Raw genomic sequence first — 25,720 nt, 5'->3', positions numbered from 1 at the left:
GCCATATTAACTTCTTTACAAAAGACATGGAAGGTTGTCTACAGCTAGCTAGTGCTGAGTTATAAAATGATTCTAAGCATCAAAGATCACATGTGCCAGAGGCTGAGGCTGAACTCCTTGGTAACAGGTCTATCAACAAGAAACTTAAACCTGAGCAGCAGCAGCGGCTGATGCTTTACCAGCTCCATTTCTATACACTTCAGAGTGCTTATCAGAGGCTAGAAACAGCAGTAGAAAAAGTAATGGTTTTCCCAGATGTCTTCTTTTCATGAAAAAAGTGGAAATAGAAGACATAATGGAGTAAAGTAGAAATAAATGTGCCCTTTTCATTCTTAAAATATTCCAATGTGCTCTACAAAACAATGAATAAGAAACTGGAAATATGATGGCTATGTAGGCATATGCCATAACCATTATTTGCCAAGATACACAGTTTTGGACACTAGAACCTGTTTTATTGAAAAGTGCTGATCTGGACACCAAGATTATCATTGTACTCTTTCTGAATAGAGCTATGGGCTGTAACTTCCAGTATAGCATCTCACCCAAAGGCTATCACACCTGTAATACTGCACTGCTATGTTAGCATTAGATAAGAATCTAAATGCAGATATCAGCCTTGCTTAAAGGCACAGCCTACAGATTGGTATATTTAGACACGAATGAACTGATTTTCAAAAGTGCTTCGCACCAGCCAGTGAAATGGAATTCTGTATATACTGCAATGGAGGCTAACTCCAGTATCCTGGCCAATATTCATCCTTACAGTAAAACATATTCTTATGTCTCTGGCTCTATGTTAATGAATGCTGAGTATAGAATGACAGCTGCATAGTACTGGATCAGTAGAAATTGAGACTAGTTCTGTAAGGTTTCAAATTTGGATTGTAATAAATGAAGTGAGTACTAATTACTACAATGTCACATAGGGCAATTTCACTAAAGAGTAATTTAACCTAATTGTAGCAGAGTTGTGGGGGAAGTGCAAGTGTTCTAATAGTTATCCAGCAGAGGTAGAGTCACAGGGTAGCCACATGAAGCAAACAGTATTTTTGAAAAAAAGAAAAAAAAATATGAGTGAAGACCAAAGCCAAGCACACTGAGAGAAATACTATTTTGACATCTGATTTGTATGACTGAGGAAAATGTGGAGAGTAGTGTGAACATTAACAATTTATTCTCCTATACCAACCTCTAAATTTGTAATTTGTTTACCAGATGCCAAGTATTGCTCAGCCTGAATTTTATTATTGTTGTATTATTATTGGACTGTATTCACAAAGGCAGGGCCTCACTTCTCAAACTGAAACTTGGAAACACAGAGGCAAGAACTCAGAAAGTTTTCTTTATTTTACATGTTAATTTTTTTCATAGGCTTTGGAGGAAGTGAAGCAGTTTCAAAACATTTCTAAGACATATGTATATATTAAGTACAATCCTTAGATACAAATCAGAATTAGTGTATATAATTATCCAAAGTAAAAAGGGAATTGAAGAGACCACAGTTTTTTCCACCTTACCAATTTCACCATCTGATTTTATCTAAACAAAATAGAAACTGAGAGTACCTACTTCCTATAATTTCCACTATTCAGAGGAGAAAGTTAGGACTTCACAAAAGGTTTCAAGCATCCTGGATTTGCCTTAAACAATTATTTAAGTTAGAAGCACACACAAAGTGTATTTAAGTGTAGGGTCAATCAAAATTAGACATTTGGGTAAAGAAATGAAAGATCTCTCCTTTATAATCATACAAGACTTCTATTTCAGTATCCAATGTTGTTGTAGCGGTGTTAGTCACAGGATATCAGAGAGACAAGGTGGGTGAAGTAATATCCTGGTCTATTTCAATAGTTGATAAAATCATTGCAAAGTGGCTGATTACTGTTTTCTTTTGGTTGAAAAAACAGAATCTATATAGAATAAAATATGGCTGAGCAGGGAGTCCACTGACTGAGTGGCTATAAAAGGCTACCTGTACATACCCTACACGTCAGGAAAAGGTAAGTGTCTGCACTGCTGCCGCATGAGATGGAGCAGAAGGCCACTTTGGGAGTGGGCTAAGGGTGCAGATCTGTGTTTATGAACAGGTTGGAATAGCATTCATAGTCTAAGCATGAGAATCATAGAATTCATAGAATCAAAGAATATCAGGTTTGGAAAGGACCTCAGGAGGTCATCTAGTCCAACCCCCTGCTCAAAGCAGGACCAATCAGGAAAATGTTTAGCAAAGCAGTACCGTGATTCTGGTTTTGGAGGGTTGAGGAGGTTGGCTTTTCCACCTCCTCAACCATTCAGCACTCCACCTATATAGGGCTTTATGTGGTGGAGTATAGTACACCCTTAATGTCTATCTCTGCCTTTAAATAAATTTATATGATGATTACATGAAAAATTTCCTTAGAGAAGATCTGAACTAATTAAAGAAATACAGATAATTCTCTAGGAGATTTTAATGTGCAATTCAGATCTGAATAACTATCTTATTTAGCTTCACTGTCATAATGCCCTATTCCTGTGAAGTGCTGGGCTCCTTCAACACTCTTTAACCTCATCAGGGAAGAGTTCCCAAAACAGAGCTTTTTGGCAGTGAAGCTAAAAAGGACAGCCATTCAAATCAGAACTAGACAGTGAAACCTGTTGGAGAGTTAATCAATTTAACTTAATTTAATAAGAGTTGAGTGTGTTTAGCACCTAGTACCTCACTAGGTCAGACTGATATGACTTGTCCCAAGCTTATGTTTTTTGTAGACTGCTACCAATGAAATTATTGCAGTCAATTGCTAGTATCAGAATGGCTGGCTTTTTAAGGGGAGCTGAGCCCAATTGCATCCAATCAGCTGGGCCCAATCGGAATAATCAGCTGCCTCTCACCTGAGGCTGTAAGGCTAGGGATCAAATGATAGCTTGAAGATCAAATGGTTCTCATAAAAGTGAGCAAGTAGCTTAGTTGAGATAGGAGCTGCAGGGGGTAGGGAGGCAAGAGGTCCTGGGGCAGAGGAAAGAACACAGTTTATATGTGATTCTCAGACAGATGGCCTGCAGAGTGTAATCCTGCGGGCAAGCAGGCTAGGAAGGAGATGGGATCAGAAAGGTTTGCCTTGACTTGACTCCCAGGCAGATGGTCTGCAGAATGTAATCCTGAGGGGACTAGATCGGTCCCTGCAGAAGACTCTAGGTCAGGGGAAAGGACACAATCGATATTTTGAATTTCTAAGTTTATTTTGAAGAAATAAAATCAAAGCCTTTAAGAAAAGGACAGAAATCCTGTGGCTGGAAGAGTGCTCTTTGGTGCACCGGCTAGTGAGATAGCCAACTGGCTTACATCTAGGCTCTGTTTGACATTGCTCCTGATAAATTAAGCAGACATCACATGACACTTATACTTCGTTTCCACATTCAGACTAATAGCTAACTAAAGCTCAGCTGTGCTTACAAAACTTGAAAAAAAGCACACTAATCCGCTACAAAAATATAATAGCTTAAATGTGTATCAAAGTGTGCCTAAAACAGATGCCAATAAATCTGCAGAATGCACAACCAAAAATCGAAATGTTTTTAAAGCACATTTTGGAGGTTTTATTTCAGTTCTAGTTTATTCTCTCTCATTTCTAATATTTTCAAATATGTAACAAGTACAGATGAAAAAAATCACTTGTCTTGCAATTTCTAATTTCTCTCCATAATTCTATTCATACACAAGACTAATTAACTAAGCAACTGAACGGGCACATTACTAAACAGAAAATCTTACTGTATGGAGTGTAGCTACAGCAATGGTGGTAATATCTTTTATTGGATCACTTCTGTTGGTGAGAGAGACAAGCTTTCGAGCCACACAGAGCTCTTCTTCAGGTCAGAATAGAAGGCAAAGGTAAGAATAAAAGATCAGGTACTATTCAATGTTTTCATTAATGACTTGGATAATGGAGTGGAGAGTATACTTATAAAATTTGCAGGTGACACCAAGCTGGGAGAGAATGCAAGAATTTTGGAGGACAGGCTTATATATAATTCAAAAGGACTTTGATAAATTGGAGAATTGTTCTGAAATCCACAAAATGAAATTCAATAAAGACAAGAGCAAAGTACTACATTTACGAAGGAAAAAGCACATGCAGAAATCCAAAATGGGGAATAACTGGCTAGGAAGTAGTACTACAGAAAAGAATCTGGGGGTTATAATGGATCACAAATTGAATGTCAGCCAATAGAGTGATGCAGTTGTGAGAACGGCTAATATAATTCTGGAGTGTATTAACAGGAGTGTCATATGTGACACATAGGAGGTAATGTCCTGCTCTACTCAGCACTGGTGAGGCCTTAGCTCAGTGGTTCCCAAACTTTAACAACCTGTGAACCCCCTTCACTAAATTGTCAAGTCTCACAAACCCCCTCCTAAAAATTAATATCTCCAGGGATTTTCTCCTTTACCTGAGTATAAATTATAAAAGCAGTGATCTTGGAAATATAAAATTTGTTTTTATAACATGCTTATTACACACTATTTATTATTAATTATTATTTATCATTACAGTATTTTTATTATATTATGAAAATGCCAACACTCTTCCCAGATCTCACTTTTGTAGCTTGTATCACTTTGAATAAGCCTGTTATAAGGCAAGGCTCCTACCCTTGTTGCCAAGAAGGCTAACAGCATTTTGGGCTGTATAAGTAGGAGCACTGCCAGCAGATCGAGGGACGTGATCATTCCCCTCTATTCGGCATTGGTGAGGCCTCATCTGCAGTACTGTGTCCAGTTTTGGACCCCACACTATAAGAAGCATGTGGAAAAATTGGAAAGAGTCCAGCGGAGAGGCTGAGGGAACTGGGATTATTTAGTCTGCAGAAGAGAAGAATGAGGGCAGGGCTGGATCCAGGCACCAGCTTAACAAGTAGGTGCTTGGGGCGGCCAAGGGAGAGGGGCGGCACCTGCGGCAATTCAGGGGCAGCAGGTCCCTCACTCCCTCTAGGAGCGAAGGACCTGCCGCTGAACTGCCGCCGCCGATCACGGCTTTTTTTTTTTTTTTTTTTGGTGCTTGGGGCGGCAGAAATGCTGGAGCCGGCCCTGAATGAGGGGGGGGATTTGATAGCTGCTTTCAACTACCTCAAAGGGGGTTCCAAAGAGGATGGATCTAGACTGTTCTCAGTGGTAGCAGATGACACAACAAGGAGTAATGGTCTCAATTTGCAGTGGGGAAGGTTTAGGTTGGATATTAGGAAAAAACTTTTTCACTAGGAGGGTAGTGAAGCCCTTGAATGGGTTACCTAGGGAGGTGGTGGAATCTCCTTCCTTAGAGGTTTTTAAGGCCCGGCTTGACAAAGCCCTGTCTGGGATGATTTAGTTGGGGATTGGTCCTGCTTTGAGTAGGGGGTTGGACTAGGTCTCTTCCAACCCTGATATTCTATGATTCTATAAACTCCACTAAAAGATGTTACCTCACCCATCTTATCTCAGGAAATTTTACTGTAACCGTAGCAGTTTAAACCCGTTTTTAAATTTATATATATATATAAAAAAATAAAAGCAATTGATGGTATAAGGTCTGTTAATAATTCCTGTTCAGCTCTATTAGCCTAGAAATTAGGGTGTTTTAAAGTCAGTACCTGTATATTTTAAAAACCAAGGCTGAGATTTTCATAGCTATTAAGGGATTTGCATCCCAATTCCCATTAATTCTAAATTTTTTAATTATTATTATAAACACATTTATATTGCAGTACCACCTGCAGGCCTCAAAGACATTGGATCTCATTGTGCTGGGTGATATACAAAGATGATAAATTGAAGTTCCTGCCCAAAAAAGCTTACAGTCTAAAAAACAGATGCAACAGGTGGGTGAAAATCAAGCATGCTGGGGTGTGGTGAGGGAGACAAGATAACAAATCAATTGCACAGGATGTGTACTATTCTTAGCCAGCCAGTAGGTGGAGTTATGTAGAGTCTCTGATATGTCCTGGAGATTCTAAACAGACAAAGGTGACAGAACAGGTTTCTTCTATATAAAGGGGAAAGAAAATATAGTGGCAGAAGCCATGTCCAGGAGAGAGGGCTCTGAAAGGCTGCCTCTGGGTTAGCCACTAGCCAACTTTCCTGTAACTTTGTAATGGGAGAGGTGTGACGCTAAAAGCATGCCAATGCAAGAGGCTCACTGGTATCAGGTAGTGAGTTTCAGCTGGCCTGACTAGTTCAGTGTACACCAATTCACTATGGTTATAATCTGCATCTAAAAAAGTGCCATCTGATAGGTCATTGGAAAACTAAGAATTCACTAATCAATAATATTCTTGCATGATGTATGTACACAGTGTGCATTAAGAGTAATGGCTATATGCTAGAATTATGACTAAAATGTGTTTAAACCAGACATATCGGGAGAGTTGGTAAATTGGTCTGCCCTAGACAAAGGCATGTATATTTGCTTCTCAGACTAGCCCTGTCACCAGGCAGAGACAATGAAGGTCCATTTACATAGAAGGTAAACAAAGCTATCAAGCTAACAAATATAAAGACAGGGGGGTTGAATCTCAAGTGATAAGCAACTGAGTCAACAGATTGTATACAATATTACTGTATTATAAAAGTGGGTAGACTGAGATCTTCTATGAAAGCCTATGACACACTGGTGATTAGTATCATTGTGAAATGTATGTATTAAGATTATATAAGGAATTATGAGTACCCATTGATATTAGCTTTTACAGTTTGTGTCCAAACAAAGGAAGATACAGGTCTCTCCCAGACAGGAGGGAACATCACGCCTATTTACCTGTCTCTGATGTAAATTAAGCATGGTGGAATCAAAACAACGGAAATCACATTTACATACATAGGGATGGGAAGCCCACACGAAGGAAAAAACAGCATGAGGTTATCCTGCCTTTTGAAACAAGTTCATTGAACTTTGGAAGATAGAAGCTGTCAAGGCTGTATCCCTACTTTGAACTTTAGGGTACAAATGTAGGGGCCTGCATGAAAACTTCTAAGCTTATCTACCAGCTTAGCTCTGGTCCGCTGCCACCATCTTAAGAATTCCCTCCCTGGGAAGCCTTGAGAAACCTTTCACCAATTCCCTGGTGAATACAGATCCAAACTCCTTGGATTCTAAACAAGGAGAAATTGACCCTTCCCCCCCTCCTTCCTTTCACCAACTCCTGGTGAATACAGATCCAAACCCCCTTTGGATCTTAAAACAAGGAGAAATCAATCAGGTTTTTAAAAAGAAGGCTTTTAATTAAAGCAAAAGGTAAAAATCATCTCTGCAAAATCAGTATGGAAAATAACTTTACAGGGTAATCAAACTTAAAGAGCTCAGAGGAATCCCCTCTGTCTTAGGTTCAAAGTATAGCAAACAAGATAAGCACTTTAGTAAAAGGTACATTTACAAGTTGAGAAAACAAAGTAAATCTAAGACGCCTTGCCTGGCTTTTACTTACAATTTTGAAATAAGAGAGACTTGTTTAGAAAGATGGGGAGAACCTGGATTGATGTCTGGTCCCTCTCAGTCCCAAGAGCGAACAACCCCTTAAACAAAGGACACACACAAAAACCTTTCCCCCCCCCAAGATTTGAAAGTATTTTGTCCCCTTATTGGTCCTTGGGGTTAGGTGTCAGCCAGGTTACCCGAGCTTCTTAACCCTTTACAGGTAAAAGGATTTGGAGTCTCTGGCTAGGAGGGATTCCATAGCACTGTACACAGGAGAGCTGTCACCCTTCCCTTTATAGTTATGACAGAAGCAAGGGCAGAAGCCATCTTTGGCATCCATCACTAGACAGCCACAAGGGCCAGAGCTCTTGCAAGCTGAGGAAGATGGGTCCTTCAACCAAGGAGAGAACGCACTGGCCTACAATTTTTGAGAAGTCGTCTGCTTCAGAGATAAAATGTGCTATTTATTATGTATTTTGATGTGCTGAATTCAAATATGCCCATTAAAACAACTGATTGGCTACTGTTTCTAAGATATTTAAGTTTTTACATTTTATGTCTATGTATATTGCGTAGATAGTAGAGTTTTAATCATAAATTGTAAACCTAGGTCTTTTCATGTGTTTATGGTTGCTTTACATGATAATATTTCACCTGTCCTGTTTATGTAACACTTTAAAAATCAGCAAAAAAGGGTTATATAAATAAAATTGATTATGAAACAAAAGGCAAAAAACTATTCTGTACATAGTTTAGTCCTATTCAGTGTCTACTCGGCGCTTCTTGGCTTGTCTCTTGTATTCATTAAATGGAGCATCTCTTGTCACTGTCCAGCAATAGTCTGCAAGCATTGATGGGCTCCATTTGCCCTGATAGTGTTTCTCCATTGTTGCAATGTCCTGGTGAAATCGCTCGCCGTGCTCGTCGCTCACTGCTCCGCAGTTCGGTGGAAAAAAATCTAGATGAGAGTGCAAAAAATGTATCTTTAGTGACATGTTGCAACCAAGGCTTTTGTATGCCTTGAGGAGGTTTTCCACCAACAACCTGTAGTTGTCTGCCTTGTTGTTTCCGAGAAAATTTATTGCCACTAACTGGAAGGCTTTCCATGCCGTCTTTTCCTTGCCACGCAGTGCATGGTCAAATGCATCATCTCGAAGAAGTTCACGAATCTGAGGACCAACAAAGACACCTTCCTTTATCTTAGCTTCACTTAACCTTGGAAATTTTCCACGGAGGTACTTGAAAGCTGCTTGTGTTTTGTCAATGGCCTTGACAAAGTTCTTCATCAGACCCAGCTTGATGTGTAAGGGTGGTAACAAAATCTTCCTTGATTCAACAAGTGGTGGATGCTGAATACTTTTCCTCCCAGGCTCCAATGACTGTCGGAGTGACCAATCTTTCTTGATGTAGTGGGAATCTCTTGCACGACTATCCCATTCGCAGAGAAAACAGCAGTACTTTGTGTATCCAGTCTGCAGACCAAGCAAGAGAGAAATAACCTTCAAATCGCCACAAAGCTGCCACTGATGTTGGTCATAGTTTATGCACCTCAAAAGTTGTTTCATGTTGTCATAGGTTTCCTTCATATGGACTGCATGACCAACTGGAATTGATGGCAAAACATGGCCATTATGCAGTAAAACAGCTTTAAGACTCGTCTTCGATGAATCAATGAACAGTCTCCACTCATCTGGATCGTGAACGATGTTGAGGGCTACCATCACACCATCGATGTTGTTGCAGGCTACAAGATCACCTTCCATGAAGAAGAATGGGACAAGATCCTTTTGACAGTCACGGAACATGGAAACCCTAACATCACCTGCCAGGAGATTCCACTGCTGTAGTCTGGAGCCCAACAGCTCTGCCTTACTCTTGGGTAGTTCCAAATCCCTGACAAGGTCATTCAGTTCACCTTGTGTTATGAGGTGTGGTTCAGAGGAGGAGGATGGGAGAAAATGTGGGTCCTGTGACATTGATGGTTCAGGACCGGAAGTTTCATCCTCTTCCTCGTCTGACTCAAGTGAGAATGATTCTGGTGCATCAGGAACCGGCAGTCCTTCTCCGTGGGGTACTGGGCGTATAGCTGATGGAATGTTTGGATAATGCACAGTCCGCTTTTTCTTCTTTGACACACCTTTCCCAACTGGAGGCACCATGCAGAAGTAACAATTGCTGGTATGATCTGTTGGCTCTCTCCAAATCATTGGCACTGCAAAAGGCATAGATTTCCTTTTCCTGTTCAACCACTGGCGAAGATTTGTTGCACAAGTGTTGCAGCATATGTGTGGGGCCCACCTCTTGTCCTGATCTCCAATTTTGCAGCCAAAATAAAGGTGATAGGCTTTCTTAACCATAGTGGTTATACTGCGTTTTTGTGATGCAAAAGTCACTTCACCACAAACATAGCAGAAGTTATCTGCACTGTTCACACAAGTACGAGGCATCTCTGCTCACTTTGGCTAAACAGAAATGTGTCCCTTTGCAAAATCAAACACTGCCAAATAAGAGCACGACACTGTATGATTTCTAGAGCTGATATAGGGCAATTTGTTCAGCAGAGTGATGTAAGCTTCGTTATGATTGCATCATCCATGACTTCTAGGAATAACATGATGCAATTCATATCATGTATGACGCAATACCAGCTTCAGATTGCATCATTCATTGTTTTGCCTAAAAAGCAAGTACTGTCCAAACCCAGTCATAGATTTATTCATAGATCCAGTCAAAGATGTATTTTAGTCATTTCTGGTTTAAATTGAGATCCCTTCCCTTTATAACTCATATGCTATTGGGTCAGTATATACTGTATATACTGACCCAATAGCATATCTTGAAAACTAGAGCCAATCAACAATTTTAAGCATCATTTTCGTTCTCAGTGACCCAGAATTAGTAAAGTTTGACTACATTTATTTCAGAAGCATTTTGGCTGTAGAGCAGTGATATAGGTGAGAAAACTGCTTGGGCAAAGTTATTTCATCTAGGAAGACAAGGGAACCAAGCATCTTGTACTTCTGTGGAAGATCCCAACTGAGGGGAAGTCAGCCATGGCTGGGAAGAAGGAAGATTGGTGAGAGAAACCATCTTGAACAAAGCCTGTACCTTGCAAGATTAAGTTTTAGACTATTAAATATGTATTTTCACTTTCAATTGCTTGTAACCATCTCCACTTTTATTTCTTTTATTTGGCATAACTTAATCCTATGTATATTTTGTTAATAAATTTGTTTTATTTTTTACTATAAACCAACTCAGCGCTGTGTTTGAAGGGAAGGGTGTAATTACCCCCATTATTTTAATAAGATGTAATGGGCTTCTGTCTCTTTGCATGAGCAACAAACTTTAATATTTGTCTGAGTGGCCCAGGTGAGGGCTGGACACTTCAGGGCACATGGTTTTGGGGAAGTTTGGGGCTGGGGGAGTGTGTTGGGGTCACTTGCTGGTTGTAACCAAGGCTGGTGGAAGTTGGGTTGTGAGGCAATAGACAAGCTTCTGGGGTCAGAGCTGCTGAACCAGGGCTGTCTGGCACACAGACACTCAGGGTATAACCTGCTAGCTGTGAGTATCCCAGGCTCGGAGCTACAGCAGCAAAGCATTGTAGTGCACCCAGGGTTGCAGGATAAGCAGTGATACAACCCCTTGCTGGTCTGATTTATACCCAGAACACCATGACAGTATGTCTACACTTCAAGCCAGAGTTGTAAATTCCAGCTTGAGGAGACATACCTGCATTAGCACACAGAAAATAAAGTGTAACCATGATAGTGTAAGGGGCTAGCCACCTCAAAGGCCTACCTAGAGTATCAGGTGGGATCATATTTGGGGTAGCTAGGCCCTCCTGCTGCTGTGGCTACACTCTATTTTTAGCATGGTAGCTCAATCAGAACTAGTAGAGGTATGTCCTCAAGCTGGAATTTACACATCCAGTTTGAAGTGTAGACATACCTCATAGCTCAGTTCTAAGAGTGAAGTGAAGAAAACAATTCCCACTCAACCTATTTGCAATCAAAATGTTTAATGTACAGTGTATCTTATTTTTTAAAATACTGAATTCAGGAAATGTGTACATACATAAGAGATCTAGGCCAACAATCCTAAAAGTGTGCATCTCAGATGACTAGTAAATGCATCACTAACAGACTACTTTTGTTCTTGCTTTTCACTGAGTGCCTACTGGTCTGCCAAACTACTTCAGCAACTGTAGAAGAGTAGTGTTATGCTTCTGCTTTCAGCACTTTTCTGAGCACTTGTTTACTGAATTGTATTGACTAGGATTATAGGATCCTAGTCACTTGCACTCAAAGGGTCAGATCCTCAGCTGGTGTAAATTGGTGTAGCTCCTAAAAGAAAAGTTTGGATGAGACATGGGAAGGGAAAGAGGTTGAAAGAAAGAACCAGACAGGACAGGGAAGAAAAGAGCAACAAAGCAGAAGTGGACAAACCAAAAGAACAAGGAGGAAAGGACAGACAGTACTGGCCTAAAAATAATTTTCTTCTTAACTATACTATCCTATCATTTTTGCACTGAAGAATTAACCCAGAGTTTAAAGGGTAGGATATAAGTATTTGCCTCATACTCTGATTGAGAGCAAATTTTCTTACAGGGTAGGACACTGCATCTGATATTCTTCACAGTGATATTATGAGGATATGATTATGGCACAATTATAATGCATTTTGTACAAGATGGGTCATGTGAGGCGTCATTGGAAAAGTTATGATTTGCTGAATATGATTATACTATTTGTATGTATGTATCATTTTTGTATCTAAAGTTAAGAATATTGACTATGTATCTGTATTTCAATCGTGCTTACTCTGGGTGACATCCACAACTAGCCTTTCTGGTAGAGCAATGAAGAAGCCAGACAGTGCTGATGGTCCATCAGCAAAAACAATGGACCCTGGAAGCATTTAACCTTCCTGTGAATGTTTTGGCCAACCTGTAAGCAATTGCTGCTATGACTCAGCAAGGTATGCAAGGGCATGTGACCAGGCCACATGACTCTGGACTCCATCTTGGATACCAGTGTTTTTCCACAAACTGAGGTTGGGACAAAGGGTTTCTGCCATATGCTAAAGCTATATGAGGCAGGGAGTGACATCCTCTCTTGTTCTTCACTCCCCACACAAGAAAACTCTTGGAAACACCTACGGAACAAAAGACTGAACTGGAGGAAGTGCTGGACCCAGGCTAGGGGGATTTCTAGCCTGTGTAGGAAAAATCTGGGGATTCCAAACTGCAAAGCAAGTGTAGCTTGTGCCTTAAGAATCTGCAGCCCACTTGTATCATCAGTCAGGGTGAGAGACTGGTAATTCAAATCCTATCTTTCTAGTATGTTAACCTTAGTTTGAGATTTTGATCTGTTTGCTATCACTTATAATAACTACAAAAGATAAATTTGTTCACTTCAAATCTATTTTATGTTTTAATCTAAACCAGTAAGTTTAGAGTGAAGTGCTTGGGAATCTTAGCTCAAGGGGCTGCTTCATTTCCTCTCCAGATTGAGGGAGGGGTAAACGCTATGAGTTTACGCTGTACAGTTCCTTGTGCAGCGCAGGGCAGTATAATTTTGGGTTTATACTCCAGTGGGGTGAGAGAGTTTGGGAAGCTGGTAGTTATTCTGACTGTAGCCTCCTTATTGCTGGTTCGTGCAGTGGCTGGTCAGAGTCTGCACGTAACTGCAACCTGGTGTATCCTTGTCTGTGTGAATGCTGGTGAAAGTGCAAGCTTGGAGGAGCACAGTGAGAGAGGGAGACCAGTGCGAGAGGCAGCACAGTGTGAGAGGGAGCCCAGACTGGTGGGTCAGAGGGCTCAGTGGTACACCAGTTCCAGGTGACACCCCAAGGGGGAACCCATCACACAGGGTTCTGTGAATAACTGATAGTGAATATGTTATGTGTTCCTAAGCACTAATCGTTCAGGAATCACTGGTTTACATAAGTTTACTAATGTGTAAAAACATCTCTGGGTGTACCAGAAACAGATGGAATGTTCATAAATAGATTGCTGAAGACGAAGTCATTGTTTTGCTCCATTCCAACAACTAAATGGTGACCAAGCTGTATTTCAGCAAGATTAGTTTCTCATACTTAAAACAAGACAGACTTACCCCATGAAGTGAGACAAGCATCTAATTGTTATTTTCCACTAAGTGATGTTTGGTAAGGTTTCTCAAGGGTACAAATAGAACACTCAGGAAGATCTACCAAAGAGGATGTTGGTGTTTTTTGTTTTATTTTAAGCTATGTAATACATGGAAAACTTGTTGGAGATTTATCTCCCACCCTTTGCTTAAGAGGCAGCAAAACCTTTTCTGAATAGTTAAGAAGCAAGAATTAAATATTATAGGTTCTCAGATTCAAATTTAACTTACCTGCCAAAATTGGCTGGCAAAAACTCAAGGAAAGCATCATTCAGGTACAGCTGTGTTAGGTTTAACAGTTGGGAAAATCCATCTGGAAGCCTAGATGAACACAAAAAAAATTTTTTAGGCACTGTTTTTGTTTCAACATTATATCGTCATTATATTGTACTCTCTTATAACACAGTATAATTTGTTTAGTATAGCAAAATGAACATATATGCTAAAATTAAGGTTTATCAGCTTTTCTACAAGGCTCTCTCAGCCTACATTCGGCTAACTGTTCATACCAGGATCAGTTTCAAGGCCCTTGTTTTTCAATGCTATGAACAGGTTATGGTCTAGCTATCTGAAAGGCTTAGATTGCAGTGTGAAAACACTGTGGAAGATTCACTGAGTGGAAATACCAAGGCTAATGAAAAACTAGTAAAACTTTTTGAGTTTATTTGTTTTTTAGGAGTGGAAGTGGGGTGATTGATGGTCATTTTCAGCAGAGATCTCACCTGTGCTAGTACTACTTCCAGAAACTGGGCCAAGCCTAAATCTTGTCACCAGAGAGACAAGAGCCATCACTTCTGGGCAAGTCTTATCCTAGGAGATGAGTTTGCAAAATGGTCCATGGTTTGTGCTCCCATGAAATAAACTAGACAGACTGGATTCTTTTTAATTAAGCAACTGATAGTTGAGAAAGAGGAGTATACATTTGTCCACCTTCTTCAGAGAACTGGTGACTTCTAAAAAAGTCGGTAATGGCATTCAAATGTTATGGCTGTAAGTGCCTAAGAAATAGCAGCAGAAGCAAAAGAAGTAGCAGCAATTTCCTATTTTTAAAGATTTATGACTTTGACATAAAAAAAACAAAAAACGAAGAAAAACAATAACGTTCCCAGCAAGTTGAGAATCTACATGTTTCTGCCCATCCAAGGAGATGGTATTGTGGTTCCCTGCATCTTTTGTCATTTTTAAAACCAAAAGTTTATGTAAACATTAGTCTCTCTATAAATGCTTCCATTAAAAGCTCAGTTTAGAAACCCCTGCAACATCATATTTAACTTCATCAAAACCAAGAATTGAAAAATACACTCCAGTAGTGAAAGGGAAGCACAAGAAACTGTCTAAGTCCTACTTTCCTGAACAATTTAAACTTTAATCTAAAACAAAAAGTAAGTTTCTAACACTTACAGTCTTAAAAAGATAGCAAAATCTGACCTTAATGTAAAGCAGCATGTGCTATATCAATAAATATTTACTTATTTATCTTTATCCAACATACCCACTCAGCCCTTATGCCTACAAAGTCCCATAATTTTAAATTGAATAAAGTGTAGATGGATCATCTGATCAGTTAATTAGTACAAATTTAGTACAGTTTACTTACACTTTAGTAATAATTATGTAATATAGTGTTACACATTAAAATATAAATGATTATATAATTATATATGTGCATGCACATAATGTTGGATTATTTTCAAATGGTATTTATTAAGGTTACAAAATGTTAATCCCTTTTTTTATTTTTGTATATACCTATTGAGGAAGACGATGTATATATAACTACACACAAAAACGATGTTAAAAGAATATCAAGGTTGCAAAAATTAAGCACTCAAAAGTAAGGAAATGCCAGAATTAAGGTTGCTGGGCAACTCTAAGTTACCTCCCATATGTGCATCCATTATGATACCGTCTTTAATAACAAGGTCACTTCCTCCCTCCGCTCCCCCCAGAACTCCTGCCTCCTTCAGTGCACAGGACAGATGGTATTCACAGAACCAATAGCTATTCAGTATCTTGTTTTATCCTTATTTTTCAAAGTGTGATTCTGTGTCTTATTTACTGCACACTATTCAAACCTTGCTCTGAATACTGAGCTCCTCAGAGGCTTTTTCCATGGCACTCTTCACTAAAATATCTGAGTGCTTCCCAAACATTAATGAACTGATTTGCACAACAACCCTGTGTGTGGTGAGGTGGTATGACCCCAATTTTAAAGATAAGGAAGTGAGGATCAAAGAGATAAGGTCAGAACTGTTTTGATTTTGGTTGCCCAGTTTGAGATATCTAGGACTTGATTTTTCACTGTACTTAGCATTATATAACACTCTGTGTGTTCTAGCCCAGTGACTTCAGTTGCACCTATGAGTACTCATCCACGGATTTCAAGTCTGCCACCCAGAAAATGAGGAACACACAATTAGCGAGCACCTATGAAAAGTTTGGTTTAAGTAACCAGTTTAGCATCACACAAGAACTCTGTGGCAAAGGCAGGGAAAGAATCCAGTTTTTAGAGCAGCATTCAACTGATTTAACCTAATTCTATCTGGTAGAACCATACTGATAGCCACATGGTTCATCAACAGGGTTGGAACTCTTAGATCCACAGCACAGGCCTCTGTCACTTGAGCTAAAGAAGTAATTAAGAACAGTAGTAGGTTGTGTCATCCTCTGTGTGGATCAGTCTCTAGACCAGTGGTTTTCAACATGCTGTCCGTGGACCCGTGGGAGTCTGCAGGCTATGTCTAAGATTTCCAAAGGAAATCCAAAGCACCTCCATTTGAAATTTTTTAGGGGTTCGCAAATGAAAAAAGGTTGAAAACCACTGCTCTAGATCCATAGCTATTTGCTGACAGTGGAGACCCAAGAACCTTCGGTTCAATTCCAGATTCTGGAAGGGAGTATGTTCTTGTGGGCACACTCTTCTGCCCCATTCTCCTGCAAGTCTGACCATTTCTGCCATTGCCTGCTCCAGCCTGACCCAGTGCCAGTCCTGTCTCTCCCTCAACAACCCCCTCATGCTCCTTCTCCCAGTCTCATTTCCCTGCCTCATCTCCCCATCCTGGCTCAGTTCTTGTCCCATCTGCATTTCAGTCAGGCTGCTTCCGCCTCCATGATGACAGTTCTGTTCTTAGTTCCAAAGCCCAGTGCCACAGACACCTCTAGCAGCCAGGAGCAGCTAAGAGCCTGCAGTCCTGGGCTTGAGCCTGATCAGTGCAGATGGACTCTGGAGAATTTACCTGCCAAACTCTAGCAAGTTACTACTATACAGTAATTATTATTATATTATTTATTTGTTGTGGCAAATGCAATTTTTAAAAGGTTTATAACTTGGCCAAATTTGGGCAAACCGTCATACAAACACTAGATAGCCTGGTGTAAGGGACATGCTATCTCCCTGCTAAATTTCAACTCCGTGCTTCAAAGCATGGGGGCACTAGAGCATCTCAGTGAAAGAGTCATAAGAATTCAGTTGGTTTGTTTGTTTTCTTTTAACCATGCGGAAATATATATTCTTCCACTAAATTTGTTCTCAGAAATCGTTGAATTGTTTTTGCTGAAACTTTAATCGAACTAGGGCTACCAACTTTCGTTGGACGAATTCCTGGAGGTTTCATCACATGACTTTACCTTTAATTAAAGATTAATCTTTAATTCCTGGGGACTCCAGGACAATCCTGGAGGGATTTAGCAACCCTAAATCAAACTCAACCTGAGGCAAACAACCAGCATAGAAAATTTCAGCCTGGACAGTTAAAGTTTGGCAAAGTTGTAAGCAACTGAAAAAGAGCATCTTATAATGGGACCTGCTGGGCAACTTTAATTATGGGGGGCACTACTAGCTCCTTGTGTAACTATACAGACATACAACACAATAAATGGTAAGAAAGTTTAGGTTTTGTCATCAGAATGAAGGGGGGGGGGGAAACTTACTTTGAAATTGGATTTACACTGGCCTCAACAATTGCCAAAACTTTACAGTTTTTGATGTTTTCTGGAAACTCCTGTATGCCTGTTAAATAAAGAAAAGACAAACTATGTTAAGTTATTAGACTCAATCACAGGCAGAAAAATGTTTAATTTAAAACATTTAAAAAAGAACTAATTCATTTAACAATTAATGCAGTGGTTCTCCAATTTTTCATTTTGAGGACCACTTCATATGATAAATATCCTTTTTCATGCACTACCTTCTCTCGCAATACCCATTTGATACCCACTATTTGTTTCTCAAAATGCTTCTTTCTGTGTTCTATCAGGAAAGGCTTCCATCAACACTCCAGAGAACCACTGCAACAGTGATTTTCATGGATCAGTAAGGCAAATGAAGGGCTTGATCCAGAGCCCACTGAAGTCAATGGCAGCCTTTGGGTCAGCCTTCAATCATCAATTACACATATATACATTTTCAGTAACAAATTGTGCTCCCCGTCTCCCCCGCCAAATTTAGACAGACTATAGCTCAAGCCCACCTGATGTGTTTATGTGGCCTGCAAGACATGTTCAGATTACGCAGAATATAAACTTCATTCCTTTAAAAAAGTAAGAGTCTAGCCTTCATGGTTGCAGAGAACTTCCCAATGTTAATTAAATGTAATTGATGCTGTTGTCTTCCTAACTCAACAAACAGCCTGAAACAACGATAGGCTTTGTTTTTACTGCCCAGAAAAGTGTGTTTTTCCCCACAAGGTAACATGCATTAACTAGTCCACCATAAAATCCTAATGGAGACATGGCACTGTAGTTTTACTATGAGGTAAATTAAGCAAGGCCAATCACAGGTGGAGATATAGCATTAGCCTCACCTAGCTACCTTTCATTAAAGTTTTTATTAAAACTACAGTGCTTTGACTCCAACAGGATTTTACAATGGGACAGCTAATGCAGATTAGTTATCCCACTGTAAAAAAACAACACCTGCTGCAGTGAAGGTAGCCTCAGAGGTGGGAACTTTCCTACCTTCTATTAATCTCACTAGGTAACTCTAAAGCCCAATTATGACTCTTCAGTGTCAATGTAATCTTTGTCACCCCAAGGCAAGATTAACAGTCCTGTTTCTCAACCCTAGGTTCAGGGAAGAGGATTACCATTCCTCAGCCTCAAATTAATTTATACCAGTAAGACAAACAAGATGTAACGTTTGTTGGGTAGACCAAAATATTTACAACATACAATATACATAATCACAAATGATCATGTTAGCAAATGCAATGTGGAGAGTAGGAGTGAAGCCCATGGAGAGATGGGAAATGATAACTGCTGCAGGGCAGGAAATGCTCAGGGGTGAAGAGAGAGGAGGAAGAGGGAAAGAAAAAGAAGGGTGGGGAAGGAAGAGAAACAAAGGGATACCTTTGCGATGGTCTAAAAGTAAATATTTTCTCACTGAGTGACTCTGAATGCAACAATAAAGTATTGAACAAACAGCTAAATATTCAGCAAATCTCTCATTCAAATCAGTGGTAGTCCAGGTGTAGATTCAGGGTAATACTGTCACAGATCCACAGGAATAGTGCTATGGCCCCCGCTTTTACTCCTTGGGGAATTCTGCGCCACTGCACATGCACAGAATTCATGTCCCACACAGATTTCTTTGCTTCCCTGCAAAAAAAATGACTGACAGGGAAGCTGCAAGAACAGTCATGCGCCATGCCCAAGCAGTGCAAGTGCATTGTTTTGGGTGCCCAGAGCAGCCAGTGGAGTGGTAAATCACTGGAGGAGTGGGGTTGGGGAAGCCTCGGCCAGTGACTCCTACTCTGTGCCAGGCTCAGCTACTAATCCTGGCTGGGCTGGAGAGGACAGAATTTCCTCTTCCCTGGTAAGGAGTGGCCAGGGCTGGGTCAGACCCACTCCCAGAAACCTCTCCAGCTGCAGGAAGTGCTGAAACCCCCAGCCCTGCTTCCTGCCCCCATCGCTCCTCAGCTGTGAGGAGGAGGGGTCACTGTACAGGGAGCTGCTCCCCCATCTGCCCAATCCCCATTCATCCAGACCCATCTCACACCCAAATTGCCCTGCCAAGCCTCACCCCCTGCACTCAGAACCCCTCCACTGACCCCACATCCCGACAAGCCTCACCCCCTGTACCCAGACCACCCCCTGCACTTGAACCACCCTGACTAGCCACCTGCATTCAGATTCCCACCCCACTAAGCCATCACCCGGATTCCCACCCCACCAAACCAGCACCTGGGACCGTCCCCCCCCCCCCCCCCCCCCGCTAAGCCCACCAAAACTGTAGGGATATTGAAGGTACTAACAGTGATTCCCCCAAGTGACAGTGACCCCCTCATAATTTGTCCCCCACACTTTAAAATCCAACAGTTTCACCAAGTACAAAAATCTCTTGGGTCTTCTGTTAAAACTTGTAAGCTACTGTCTGTAGAAACCATTGATTATATCTATCCTGTGAAAGATACTTTATTATTATGTAAAACTTACAAACAAGTTAATTGACTTTGTTCTTGAAGTAATTGATACAATGTAAACAAACACTATAAGCCATTAAGTGATTTTCACTTCATTCAAGGGCTCCTAGGACAGACCCCCACCCTCTGTGATTAAAGGGCCGGGAGTCTCAAATGAATTAGCACACACCCTGAAAGTGGTGGAGACAGTAAATTAAAATATGGTTAAGGTATGGAATGTATGCTGATGAATGCTTGATATACATGGATGATTAGGGAGGTGCCAGCCTAGAAAGGGAGTATACATCGGCCGAAGAATGTGTCGAGTAGGACCACCAGACAACCCCCGAAGGGTAAACTGGGATCCACCCCATCACCTGGAAGGATGAGAAACACAAACTTTGGACAGTGTGGAGCCACCAGGAATGTGCCACTTTGGACAGGAATGTGCCATCTGCTGATTGAGTCAGCAACAGCAGGATGAAACAGCTCCCATAGACTAACATAGGAATTAATTCCTATAAGAATGGACTCTAAAAGCTGATGACTTTGAGTCTCTGGTTCTGCTGCCAACCTCCAGGAGCATCAGGTGCATCTGACACAGACTCGGCTCCATCCTCATGACCAACATACCTGGCCAGTAACTTGGCATGAGCAACTTCTAGGCTGGTAACTATAACACCTATACAGAACTTGAATGAATGATTGTGTGAATGAATCTTTCTCTCTGTGTGTGTGTGTGTGTGTGTGTGTGTGTGTGTGTGTGTGTGTGTGTGTGTGTATATATATATATATATATATAGGAATAAGTAGTGATAGGAATAAGTAGTCAAACAACGTTGTTTACTTTTATCTTTTGCTTTATCATTATATTTACAATAAATGTGGCATCTTTGCCTTATCCCTCTTAAGATCCTGCTGGTTTTTATTCTATTGGTATAACAAAACAAGACCACCACCCCTGCTGAGCCCCAACCATCTTCACCTGGATCCCCCTGTGGAGTCCCATTGTGTCTGCACCCAGAGCCCCTCCCTCCCAACAAGCCCCCGTTTATCCTGATCTCCCTCACACCCAGGCTGCCCCACACAGAACCCTATCACCCCACACCTGGATCTCCCTACACTAAGCCCTCCATATTTGGATCTCGCTGGGCTGAGCCTGCCTGCCTACAGCTCGTGTGCTTGGCACAGAGGGGCAGGGCCCCCGTGTGTTTCTGGACAGTCCTGGTCCTTGCGGGGAGAGGGGGGGAAGGAGAGGGGTGATCGCCTACACCTCTGTGCAGTCAGTGGCTTGTGCTCCCCGCTGCCATTCTGGATCCAACACATTTATTTATTGACAAATAAAATTGGCAGAATTTTGAAGAATTTTCAAATATTGTGTGCAGAATTTTTGTTTTTTTGACGCAGAATACCCTCAGGAGAAAGCTTTGGAACAGTCTCTGGGAGGACCCCTTCAGTATGCCAGACTCCACAGGGGGTACCACTCCTTCACCGCCTCCTTAGACCGGACCCCTAGGCCTTTAGCACACCTGCTTTACACTGTGAGCTCCATTCTGCGAGTATACTGAGAGAGACCCTTGAGGGAGGCTTAATCTTAGTGAGCAATGCACCTCCACAAGCATCTGCAGTGACACTCAGTCAGTGATGTCAAACAGTAAGGTATATTAGTTGACTAGAACACAGTATAGGAAGACCTTGGATAGCACAGAGAAATTAAGGTTACAGTAGAGTACATTCTAGTTAGCCAGAGCTCAAAGCTCTCTCCCTCTGTTAGTCAGTCTGACCTCCTCAATCAGACTTCCCAGTGAGCATCCCCCTGACTCCTCCAGCAGCCAATACTTAACTCCCACCTCACACCTCTCCAGTCCTTAATCTCCAAACTGGGGAGATGTGGCTCTGCCTCCCTGCTGAGAGGCGGGGAGTCTAGATCTCTCTCTGGGTCATTGGTTACTAGGTGTCCATGTCCAGGCAATTGGATCAGCCACTGTATTTTCAAGAGCAGCAAAGAGTCCTGTGGCACCTTATAGACTAACAGAAGTATTGGAGCATGAGCTTTTGTGGGTGAATACCCACTTCGTCGGATGCATGTATTCACCCACGAAAGCTCATGCTCCAATACGTCTGTTAGTCTATAAGGTGCCACAGGACTCTCTGCTGCTTTTACAGATCCAGACTAACACGGCTACCCCTCTGATACTTGTATTCTCAAGAGCTCTGCTGATATGGGACCTAAAGCCCCAGACAGCTAGGCATCATTCACACCTGTGTCTTAGCCTGCCAAGAACAAACAGTCTCTTTTCACCCACTAGATAACAATGCAACACATAGGGGAAAACTGAGGTACAGACCGGCTTCATAAACATTACAAAACATTTGCCCGTCACATATATACCATGCCCACTGAGATTAATTAAAAAGAGAAACCATCTCTATCCATCAAATAAGTTTGACGCCTCTTCGGAAGAAGAAAAATTCATTTTTTAATACTTAATATGTAGGTATGTAAAAACTATATGATTTGTAATCTGATTATTACAACTACTTAATACTTAAACAACTTTTAAAAAGAAAGTTACAAGTATACAAAAATTATGTTTTGGTTAAAATAATAAAGGCCAGAAAATAAAAGATGGGGATATCAAATGGAGTTGGGATGGGGACTAAAACAGAACTACAATCATTTTATTTACATTTTCGTTAAATTTGTCTTCTGGTACGTCTTCTCATCTATGCTGTAATTCAACAACACAACATAGAGATGAACAAGTTCCAAAATTAAAATACTGGCTTAGTACTCTAAACTGGTGTATGTATCAGCATAATTTCCATGATCGAATTGTTAGAAGCTTGTTTAAATATGTAGATTTACTTTTCTTAATGAATGGACTATTATCAATAAACATAGCAGAACATAAGAACGGCTATACTGGGTCAGACCAATGTTCCATTTTGCCCAGTATCCTCTTTTCCAACAGCAGCCAATGCCAGATGCTTCAAAGGGAATGAACAGAACAGGCAATCATCAAGTGATCCATCTCCCTGTTGTCCATTCCCAGCTTCTGGCCGTCAGAGGCTAGAGACACCCAGAGCATGGGGTGGCATCCCTGACCATCTTGGCTAATAGTCACTGATGGACCTATCCTCCATGAACTTGTCTAATTCTTTTTTGAACACCATAATTTCTCCCCCGATTATTGTTATCAGAAACAAATACTATGGCCAATAAAATAATTGAAAGTGAAGGTCCTTTTTTGTATGGCTATAGAATATAGATCAAAACCATTTTCCAAATTTGCAACTCCTCCTCCTAAAACCAAGGAAGCCTGCATAAACCCACATATTACACAGTGAATATGTAATCTAAACAGTCTCTGCCAAAATTCCTATTAGAACTTGTCAGAGATTTGGGCAAGAAAATGATTTGAAATACAGAAACTATAAAATACTCTACAATGTGAGTAGGAAAAATGGCACTGAAGCCCATTTTCCCTGGCCAAGAGCATCACCTACACCAGGGGTCCGCAACCTTTCAGAAGTGGTGTGCCGAGTCTTCATTTATTCACTCTAATTTAAGGTTTCGCGTGCCAGTAATACGTTTTAATGTTTTTAGAAGGTCTCTTTCTAGAAGTCTATAATATATAACTAAACTATTGTTGTATGTAAAGTAAATAAGGTTTTTAAAATGTTTAAGAAGCTTCATTTAAAATTAAATTAAAATGCAGAGCCCCCCGGACCGGTGGCCAGCACCCGGGTAGTGTGAGTGCCACTGAACATCAGCTCACATGCCGCCTTTGGCACGCGTGACCTACACCATGCATCTAGATCTTTATTATCCGATAATTAAGAAACATGAGTCTTATTACAATTGCATTTCCTTTTCCACTGTAATGTGCTACATTGCTCCTATATCCTTCTGCAGGTATTTTTATTTTAAATAAGGTTATATTATCTTAAGCACAATATAAAATCTTATCAGAATAGTTTAAACTAGATTATAAATACAAATGTTGATTAATCACTGCTTTTAAATTCATTCTACTAATCTATGGATTTCTCCATTAAAATGTAATTCTTTTGACTTGTAATTCTAAACTTTTTACACCAACTGATTCTCCAGATAATCAGAAATATTAACATATGATAACAAAGATAACTCTTAAAATCTTGATACAAATATAGGGGCTGATGCTCTTATCCAGTAATACAAGTGGACAAACATCGTATCAAGCAGATTAACATTTCTATGCCAGACTCTCTCTCCTCCAATAGAAATGACTCTGTTCCAGTTCTGAAGTCAGGAATCTAGGACTAGGAGGTGGCCAAACTAAGGAATAGCCGCATGCCATGGAAAGCTCCTTCTCTTACCCCACTGATAGCCATGAGTAAATTAATGCTGCTCCAAGCAACATTAACTCCTCTTTGCAGCCTGTACTATCCAGCTCCAGGGAGGCAGTCAAGGACAATGTCTCTAGAGAGTCACACTACCAGGTGGGAACTGGGTTCAGAGATCATCAAGGAGTGGCAAGCCCTACCCAGAAGAATCCTGGGGTAGGAAGGATTTAGCTCCCAAAAATAATATTTTGAATTGCTTGCAGAATTTCTGATGAGTAAAAATATACCCGACCATGTGAGTTTCAAATGTCCAGTAACCAGACTGACATGGTAAACTGTAGCACTACAGAGGAACCATCACGGTTTAACATGTAATCCAGCCACAAAATATTTTTTAAACCTAAGTAAACTGGCTATTTTGAAGGTAGCAAGTCATACTGTTGACTTTTCCACACAGCTCTACCATGTAACAGTTCTGACCCTGCTAATCCAGAGTTCCTGTCTCTCTTGGAAAGAAGCTGTTTTTAATCATGCCAAATGTTGAACTCTTTCCCTTCTGACTTATACAAGGATTTGAACTCTTATTTAGAGATGATGGTCTAGGAAATCCACTGAGCCACACAGTATCCAGGTGTTTAGATAATACACTACAATGACTCTTTTGGCAAATGGCTCACTGAACTCAAGGACGAATGACAAAGCAAAAGAGTAAAAAAATTGAGCCATCATTTGTAATACTGACCTCAGATATCTGACAATTATGGGATACTACTGCATATAATTTATAGATTCAGCCATTTGAGTTTTACAAGAAAAGAACAATTTTTTTATTCTTATGGCTCAAACGAAAACTGAACAAATTTAACACACGTTTTCCAAGAAAAGTTCACTTTTGAGAGTAAGCAGAGAAATTTTCATCTCAAAAGATTTTAAATAAAGTTACCAGGAATCGAAAGAAGCTAGAAACCATAACTCATAACTATAGTGCTCCAAAAATTGTTACACAACAAAAGGTTATTTCCAAAAACCTGAAATACCCAATAGCTACATTCCACTTGTAGCACGAAGTCTCTATTTGACCTGCACCAAGTAATGCCATCCAAATCTCCTGATAGAACAAGCCTAATATGGCATGAATCGTTAAACCAATGTGAAATATACACTATGAAGAATCTACTGCATAGGAGGCTTGACTAATTTTCCAGATATAATTAAGGAGGCCTCTTGAACTCATCTGTCATGAACAGAGTGTACCTCAAGATTTCATGTATTGCTTAAAGGATGACTTTTTTGTTCAAAATGAAGGAACAGTATTGGTAATAACTTCTGTTACAACCCTGGATGAGCTCACGCTTGTGGTGTGACACCAGGCTGCTGTACTGGACCCAACCTTTGGATCCCACGTGCC

The 25,720-nt window shown here is 40.5% G+C and overlaps 1 protein-coding gene across 1 annotated transcript in view; it reads right to left on the bottom strand.

Moving 5' to 3' along the window:
- ERBIN (erbb2 interacting protein) overlaps nt 1-25,720 on the bottom strand; it is a 232,135-nt gene that overhangs the window by 74,571 nt on the left and 131,844 nt on the right. The window contains exons 6-7 of the mRNA XM_065407058.1: nt 17,513-17,591; nt 13,814-13,903 (exon numbers count right to left, since the gene is read on the bottom strand). Of these exons, the coding sequence (XP_065263130.1) occupies nt 13,814-13,903; nt 17,513-17,591 (169 nt within the window). The remainder of the gene's footprint in view (nt 1-13,813; nt 13,904-17,512; nt 17,592-25,720) is intronic.

Source organism: Emys orbicularis, chromosome 6 (assembly GCF_028017835.1).
Source record: "Emys orbicularis isolate rEmyOrb1 chromosome 6, rEmyOrb1.hap1, whole genome shotgun sequence".
NCBI lineage: Eukaryota > Metazoa > Chordata > Testudines > Emydidae > Emys > Emys orbicularis.
The sequence above is the reverse complement of the archived record's forward strand: the minus strand, read 5'-3'. Positions and strand labels throughout refer to the sequence as shown.